This window comes from Arvicola amphibius, chromosome 4 (assembly GCF_903992535.2).
Source record: "Arvicola amphibius chromosome 4, mArvAmp1.2, whole genome shotgun sequence".
NCBI lineage: Eukaryota > Metazoa > Chordata > Mammalia > Rodentia > Cricetidae > Arvicola > Arvicola amphibius.
The window spans coordinates 127,706,314-127,715,283 of NC_052050.1; the positions used below are offsets into that span (position 1 = coordinate 127,706,314).

At 42.5% G+C, this 8,970-nt stretch overlaps 1 protein-coding gene across 1 annotated transcript in view; it reads right to left on the minus strand.

Annotated features, from left to right (window-relative positions):
* Positions 1 to 930, minus strand: part of Enpp6 (ectonucleotide pyrophosphatase/phosphodiesterase 6) — a 94,063-nt gene extending 93,133 nt beyond the window's left edge. The window contains exon 1 of the mRNA XM_038327572.1: positions 615 to 930. Within this exon, the coding sequence (XP_038183500.1) occupies positions 615 to 855 (241 nt within the window). The 5' untranslated portion in view covers positions 856 to 930. The remainder of the gene's footprint in view (positions 1 to 614) is intronic.
* Positions 931 to 8,970: the final 8,040 nt, after the last annotated feature.

An 8,970-nucleotide genomic window follows, 5' to 3' on the forward strand; every position in this document is an offset into this window, starting at 1 on the left:
CAGCTGGAATTCTATCTGTTCATTAGGGGTTTGTGCTTACTTTTTGCCATTCCCCTGTCCCTCGTTTCATAGATGGCAGGAAATCTCAATTCCCCAACAAAAATGATTCGTCTCTGTATCATGCTACCTGGCCCAAAAAGGCCAAAATAGAGCGTAGTATTGCTGAAGAATACTGGAGTGTGAATTAAAATGTCCCTTCCAAGCTGTCTAGAAACTAAGTTCCCTGCCTGAGAGTAATTGTCACAGTTTTTCCCATGGCTAAGCCAATCTGCAAGAATTCAGGCATCAGCCAAGGGACGGAGGGACTTGGTGTAGGTCCACAGAGCACTGTCTGTCTTTTATATCTGAACTTAGAAAATGCAATGTTGTTTTCTTAAAATCTGTGAACAAGCAATGATATAACCACTTTTTAAAATCTCCAACTTCCGTCTATCGTTATTGTCATCTCTTCTGTTTATAGACAATTCGAAACAGTTCCTTGGGAGGACGTTTGTGGGAAAACACAACTGTGACAGAAGGAAAGCCTTAGATGCCACCACAGATTCCTGCCTGTCTTTGATGCCAGAGAACAGCTGTGCCCTCCCCTCCCAGAAGTGGACGTGGTAGGTACTCACCGGTCATTAGGGTGTAGTAATTGGGATAGGAGAGGCTGGGGAAGTCCGGAGTCAAGTAATCCACTTTGACTCCCCTGTTCACAATCTCTCTGAAACCAGGCAAGGATGCCAGGACCTCCTCACTGATGTAGTCTGAGCGAAAGCCGTCCAGGAGAAACACCAGGAGCTTCCGGTGGGCAGAAGCTGGCCAGACCAGGCTTAGCCCAAACATCAGCAGGACGGCCCCGAGCTTTACTGCCATGCTGCCAGGGGCCTGTCAGAGCCAGCTGGCACCACTGTCCCCTGTGAAGCCCGAGGATGGAGAGCCAGGAGCTGTTCTCTCCTCTAGGGGCTGGACCTCGAGCTGCTGTTCTTCCTAAGCCAACTTCACTTGCGGGATTTAAAGGAACAGCACTCCATTTTTTAAAAACGTTCCTGTTCACCCCTACCAAGTCCAGAGACTGACCCCTTCTGCATAGGCTGTGCTCTCTGACACCCTAGAATTAACACAAAGGGAGAAAGCAAAACCTCGTTGTTTTTGGTGAAAGTTCTATAAATATAAACATCCGCGAAGAGGCGAAGGCTTGGAAAATGACAAAGTCAACACTTAAATTTGCAATTGTGTTGACCAAAGGGAGGAGCCAGGGAGAAGGGAAGTCTTTGAACTTGTGCTGCCTGATTTAAACCTTCTGACTTCTTCACTTAATCATTCCGTAACCCCAAACTCTTAACTTAGGGTATTAATTTAGGCGGGCTCTGGTGAGCTATGAAGTCTTATCACTGCCATAGCCTTTAAAAACAAATGACTTATCTAGGTCTCCACTATGGATTCTTGTCTTCATATGCCCTGAAATGCAATGCTATTGTTTTATTTTTCAGATTCAAATAAACTACTGGTGCCTAGCACTCACCTGGAGGAGGCGTTGCTAAACAGAGATGCTACCAGAGGAGCCGGAGAGAGAGAAGATTCTACAGCTGGATCTAAAGAGGTCAGGCCTAGCAGGTTCGTCTGAGGCAGCATTGCCCATGAGGCTTTGACATGGAAGAAGAACTTGAAACAACCAAGCAAGTCCAACACAGGAGTAAGAGGAGCCTCTCCCAGGAGGAGGGCTAGGAAGGGGAGAAGGTACAGGTCCTCAAGGAGATGGCCAGGACGAAGTCCCCAGGTCAGAGGAACTCTCTACAGTGGTTCTTGCATCTGGGGCAAAACTAAACGATATGTTTAGGCAAAAGCTCATAAAATATGCGTGGTCACAGAAGCAACTTAGAAAATATTGGGTTGTGTTGGCGTTATAGGGTTGCTTGGATCCTGAGGAGCCATGCAGGCATGGTCAGCCTGCGGTCTCTCTCATCTCCGTGACTCTGACCAGCTGCTCACCTTCTCCTGCTGAATTCACCGTTCCCTCGTGGTGAAAGTCAAACCTTCACACGGCACCACGGATAAAATGAAATTAGCCAACCAGGCAGTGGTGACACACACCTTTAATCCCAGCACTTGGAAGGCAGAGGCGGTCGGCCAGCCTGGTCTACAGAGAGAGTGCCAGGATAGGCTCCAAAGCTACACAGAGAAACCGTGTCTTGAAAACAAACAAACAAAAAGGAATTAACCAACTGACATTTCAGTTGACTCAGACAAGAATGAAACTTCATTTCTTTTCTCTAATGAAAAAAAAATGCTTTTATAATTAAATTCATTTTTTTCTTTTTAAAAATTGAAAAGGCTAGTTTATCCTTAATGTGTATTAGTTTGAAAACACAATTTTATTCTTGCTTTGTTTTTCAAGTGTTTCTCTGTGTTGCCTTGGCTGTCCTGGAACTCACTCTGTAGACCAGGCTGGCCTTGAACTCACAGAGATCTGCTTTCCTCTGCCTCCCGAGTGCTGGGATTAAAGGTGTACACTACCACCACCTGGCTATCCAATTTTAGTCTTATCTATTTGAATAGTAATATATTGTTGCTTCATTAAATAGAAAAGATGAGAGACATGAAGGAAGGGGATGGGGAGGAAAAGAATGAAGAATTGAAAGAAGAGCAGAGGGGAGGGGAAGAGAGGGGAAGGGAGGGGAAAGAAGGGAGGGAGGGAGGGGAAAGGTACTAATAACTGGTGGGTGCCCAGCCTTGGGCATCACACGTATAAAAAGAACTCCCCATGAAGAAGCCCCAGGAAGCTGCAGACTCAGCTGGATCCTGAAGCCTGAGTTTTGCTAGCTGGGCAAGTCCACATATTTGCCTTGGGGTTACCCCAGGTTAGCTCAGGAGAGAATCAGTGGTCAGACTCTGAAAATGAGCATAAAATGACTGGCATTTCTCTGCCCTGTTAGAGAGGGACGAGCTCGCTGCCTAGCTTGACTTTTCGCTTTGGCCTTTTAATCTCCGCAACATTGCACTGTTGTTATTGTTAAGAATGTAACACTTAACGGAGCCACGTTTTCTGCTTCAGCTTCTTCAGCTCCCACTAAAATATCAAGTAATTCTTCTGCTCTTGGCAACACTTGGCTTTTTTTAAAGAGGATTTTTATGTTTTATCAAGATAATTGTGTTTCCCACTAAGTGTCAAATTTACACTTAGGAAATTGAGTCTTTATACATATATATAAATACTTATTAATCTACCTCGCTGTCTTTCTTTTGTCAGTCTTGGTGATATAGTTCCCAGGATTATTTATTCAATTTTCAGTTTACACACTGACTCCTTTGTGGTCCTCTTCATTTCCTCAGTGTTTGTCTTTCGATATGTTGGTTTTATCTCTGCTTTGGGTCTTGTCTTACAACTGTTTAAATTATATTATTAAGATACCAATATATTTATAAATTCTGCTCTTTTCTAGTTAATTAACATAACCTATACCGTTATTAAAGTCTTTCTCCTTCTTTAGCTTTATTTTGTTGCTTTTATTTATGCTTCTTGAGAGCAGAATTATTTGCATTATATCTGGTTTCAGTAATATTTTTGTTATACTTTTAAAGTAATAATGTTTATTATTATGCTTTTCCTTGTATGAACATACCTTTTTCGGATCCAATAGGATTGCTATATAAATGTTTAATTTTCACTAGAGTAAAAACATCTGACATTAATTCATTCCTTAAGTGGATAATTGTCGATTTTTAACCAAGTGCTTTCTGACTATCCAGGTAGAGTTTGCTGTTGCTCTCTATTGCTTTGTGCTCAGATGATAGACTCTGCATTAAACCTACGTTGTTTGTGCTTTATTTTATATATGGCCGAATCCTGTGGCTGCTCCAGGGATTTGGGTAAAGAAGATATATACGCTCTGTTTACCAGGCACAGATGTTGACACACATTTAGTTGCTCATTATTAGAAGTTCCTGCATGTGGGATAAATCTCCAGCCGTGACCTGTGTCAGGGTAGCTGGCAGCTATGAGGTGCAGATGTGCATGGTCAGGAGCACTGGGGAAAGCTGATGTTCTCTTCCGAAGCCTCCAGGGTCCTGTGGCTCAGAGACTTCCTGAACTCCAAAGCTCTGCAACCGACGCTGATGCAAATATAAAAGTCTTCACGTAGCCAAAAGGTACTGCATTGTGTATGAGAAATAGAGTCTTAACAGAGTCGAGATTTATTTAAAAATCTGCTTACTTTCATAAGCTTTAGCTAAATTAGTGGTTCTCAAGCTGGGGGTCACAACCCTTGTAGGATCAAAAGACCCTTTCAGAGGGGTTGCCTAAGACAGAAAACACAAATATTTATGATTCATAACAGCAGCAGGATTACAGTCGTGAAGCAGCAACGAGAACAGTTTATGGTTGGAGGTCAGCACAACAACGTAAGGAATTGCATTAAAGGTCACAGCATTAGGAGGGTTGAGAACCACTGCTTTAATTACACAACAGTTAACTTTAAATCACTACTCACTCTCTAGGACTAGTGTGTCTGACCTTCCAGGTTTTCAACAGTCATACTTAAGAAGTCAAGACTGAGAGAGACGAATGGGCTTAAGAAAGAGCCCCTTTTCCACTTTTGCCAGGTGTCAGGACCTCAGAAGGACTGGTAAGTTACCTATTGTTTTTAATCAGAGAGGCTGTGGTGACCCAGCCATCAGACCATAGCCAGTGGGCATTCTGTAAAGATCTGAGTAATCTAATTACAGAGAAAAGTATCCTCAAGTCTTCCCAGGGAAGCTGCATAGTCAGCAAGACCTCCACCCAGCCCAGATAACACAACTAGACAGAAAAAGATTAAAGGAACCCTGGGTATCCTCGTAAGTAGGTATTTAAGAATCATCCTTGTGCGGTCTTGACTGACAACGATGATGATGATGATGATGATGATGATGATGATGTTAATTTTTGGCTACCTACACGATCTTAAATACTAAGGAGGAACATATAACCAAAAAGTAAATTACTTAGTTGTGTAACAAAACAAATATCTACCAACCCCTTACTAGGATTTTCATCCAAAACCTGTCCAATTAGGGGCCCTGGTTCCCCTAAAGACCTACATAGGTAATCCATGTACCCCACTATCTATCAGACCCTAGGGAATTAATGTCATCGTTTGCTTTCTGTTGCTGTGATAAAACACTAACCAAAGCAGCTCATGGAGGAAAGGGTTTACTTGGCTTACAGATTACAGGCCACTATCTCATCAAGGAAAGTCAAAGCAGGAACCTGGAGAGGAACCAGGAGGCAGGAACTGAAGCATAGGCCATAGAGGAGCGGGTCTCAACCTTCTGTGACCCCGTTGGGGGTCACAGATCAGATATTCTGCATAGCAGACATTTACATTGCAATTCATAATAGCTGCAAAATTATAGTTATGAAGTAACAACAAAGACAATCTTATGGATGGGGGTCTCCACCACATGAGGAACTGTATTAAAGGGTCACAGCATCAGGAAGGTTGAGAACTGCTGCCATACAGGAACGCTGCTTACTGCCTTCTTCCTCACAGTATCTCAGCTTGCTCTCTTATACATCCTAGGATCACCTGTCTAGAACCGACACCAACCACACTGGGCTTGACCCTCAAACATTGATCATTAATCAAGAAAATGTCCCCCAGGCTTGCCTGCAGGCCAATCTGATGGAAGCAACTCCCCAGTTGGGCTTCCCTCTTTCCAAGTGATTCCAGTTTATGGCAAGTTGACAAAGACCAACCAGACCAATTACTAACTGGGTTCATCTGTCCAAAATAAAAACCTAACATTCCAGAAAATGCTTGCAGTAAAACAGAAGAGAATACATTAAGACCTTACATTTTCTTTTCAGAAAAGGACCCAAGAGTAAGTCTCAGATAAGTAAATCTAAACTCATAGTCCACATGGCTTCTGATTCTGGCTTTTGGAATCATTCCACTGGGGAGTTAGCTGGTACCACTAATACCTTACCTTTGACCCAGCAGGCAAATCTGGGATCCAAACTGAGAGAACCATTTTTCCCCTAACAGTCCTTCCCATCCAGAAATTACCCAAGACAGGACCGGATTTGAGAGACACAAGTCTGCCTTTTTATCTACACAAATTGTGGAGGACTACCCATTTCAGGCCCCGTCACTGCAGACATGTCTCTGGGTACTCCTAGAGAGACCAGTGTGGGCCACTTTGCTACAATTCCTGGACAAGGTGTTGGGATATTTAGAGTACAAAAAATTCACCCCTGCCCCCCCCCCCCAGGAAGGGAAGGCTTCCAGATATGAAAGCAGAAACCTTTCCCTCCTGATCTCTCACTGGAATTCAATTTGGAAATTCAACCTCAAATATTTGGGACATAGAGTGATTCTAACTCTGAACATAAACTTTCTTTAAAAATGGGAGAGGTGGGTAGGGGACTTGGAGCTGAAGAAATGGCTCAGTGGTTAAGTGCACTGACTTCTTAACCAGTGTAGGAAACCAGCATAGAGACAGCAAAAATAGTATAAAGCCCACCTTAAATGTAAGCTAACACAATGAACCCTCCAGACATTGTCCACTCTTAACCTTGAGTGCTCCACCAGAATGTTCTTTGGCCATACCTACTCTCAGCCCCTTCTGGTTTGATTGACAGCACTCACTTAGCTGTCCACAGACATCTGTAACTCCAATCCCAAGCATCTGATTCCCCATCTGGCCTTCATGGGCATTACACAACCATGGTGCATGGATACACATATAGATGAAACACTTATATGTATAAACTAATAAAAACATTTTTTAGAAAGGGTCTTACTTTGTGTGTTGTTTCCAATATACAAAAGCAAGGAAATATTTCCTTTAGAGAAAATCGTGTGTAGATATACCTCGATTTATGACAGTATTATATTCTAAAACTCCAAATCTATAAGGCAGAAGTATCAAAGGTTGAAAATTCAATCAGTACTTTAGACCTACTAAACACAGTTTAGCACCACAGTGCCCCACAGAGTATCATTACGTCACATCAGTGATCACAGAGTGTCTGCCAGCCTGCTATGGCTTCTCATCAGCTCTTCAGTCTTTGGGAAAGACTGTTGAAAGAATTTAGATGAGACACATAGAACACAGTATAAAAGATATGCTGGGTTTGTTATAAAATGAAGTACTCACACACAGAACACAGTATAAAAGATATGCTGGGTTTGTTATAAAATGAAGTACTCACAGAACACAGTATAAAAGATATGTTGGGTTTGTTATAAAATGAAGTACTCACAAGGGCAATGGCAAAATGAACCCTTGTACAGGGCATACTCTCAGAGCTGAGAGTGGGTATAACCACAGAACATTCTGGTAGAGCACTGTGGTAGGTGGAATATAATTGGCCCCCATAAGTTTGTAGGGAGTGGCACTATTAGGAGGTATGGCTTTGTTGGAGTAGGTGTGGCCCCGAAGGAAGTGTATCACTGCCAGGTGTGGGCTTTGAGGTCTCCTTTGCTCAAGCTACACTCAGTGTGACACTCAGACTCCTTCCTGTTGCCTGCAGATCAAGCTGTAGAACTCTCACCTACCTCCCCAGCATCTTGTCAGCCTGCATGCCACCATGCTTCGGCCATGACAATAATGAACTAAACCTCTGAACTGCAAGTGAGCCTCTATTAGTTGCCATGGTCATGGTGTCTCTTCACAGCAACAGAAACCCTAAGACAAGCACTCTTTCAAAAGGATGAGAGAGGACAATGACTGGTAAGGTCACTGTGTTAGCCTATATTTTAGGAAGGCCTCACACTATTTCCAGTCTCTATGTCAGTTTCTACAGGGGCATTTTCCTGTGAAAGTGGTTAACAAACTCTTTTTGAATTAACTCTTAGGGAAGTCTGTCTATCAGAAAGCCTCTGCATAAATAGAAATCTTATAAGGAAAACATATTTAGTTATTAATGACCTTTCGGCAGCCCATATGTATGTTTCCACTCTGGGTCACAGATCTGACTCAGATCCTATTCTTTGGATCAGCAACCAGAGTCCTACAACATCAGTTCCTGGTTTTACAGGCAGCTGGTTATGAGGGAGGAGACCATCCCTAATGCCCGTGGAGTCTGCTAATACCTAACCAGCTATGTAACACCAAGAACGCATTGCTGATTCCCAGCTTTGAGCATCACACTGCATACTGCTGACGTGGGAGAAGATCAGATGCAGAGTTCAGTTTCCAGGGGGTTTCATATCACTCAGATAATCGTATGTCAACACTGAACAATGAAAAGACAGCAAAGTTCTATAAGGGAAAAATATCATAGATTCACCTTACTGAAACTGGAGTCATTGGAGCTGGGGAGAATGAGACAGATAGACAGACAGACACATGCATATATATATACATGTGTATACATACACATGCAATAAATATATATGCATACAACCTGATGTACACATTCTCACAAACATGAACGTGTACACATGCATACACACACACACACACACACACACACAGAGAGAGAGAGAGAGAGAGAGAGAGAGAGAGAGAGAGAGAGAGAGAGAGAGAGAGAGAGAGCTCACAAAACTTGAAAAAGAAAAAAAAGCATTAGGGAAAAATATCTCAGTAAATCCAAGTGACTGCCAAAGGTTATTTAATAGTATTACAAGCCAATTTCTTAGTTTTGGTAACAGTACTAGGTTTCATTATAGTGATAAAAATGGAGTTTATGGGGACCATCTACATTGTGCTGAAAATCCTTCAGGAAATCTAAATTTTTTTCAGGATACACAGGTTTTTTGTTTTGTTTTGTTTTTAATTGTGATCAGAATCCTGGTCATCAGTAGGAGGTCACAGGGAGGATAAAAGTGTCTTTGAAACTACCAAACAATAGAGTAACAACTGCCCATTGTTTAGAAGCTAGGAGGGAAGGCTTTCTCGAAATCTATCTAGCAGGCTACCTTGTGAACCAAATCTGCAATTACTTGCTTCTTGTCATAGCAAAGTGTCTTAAGTGTCCTCACTAAAGCAGGAGGAGACTGTCTG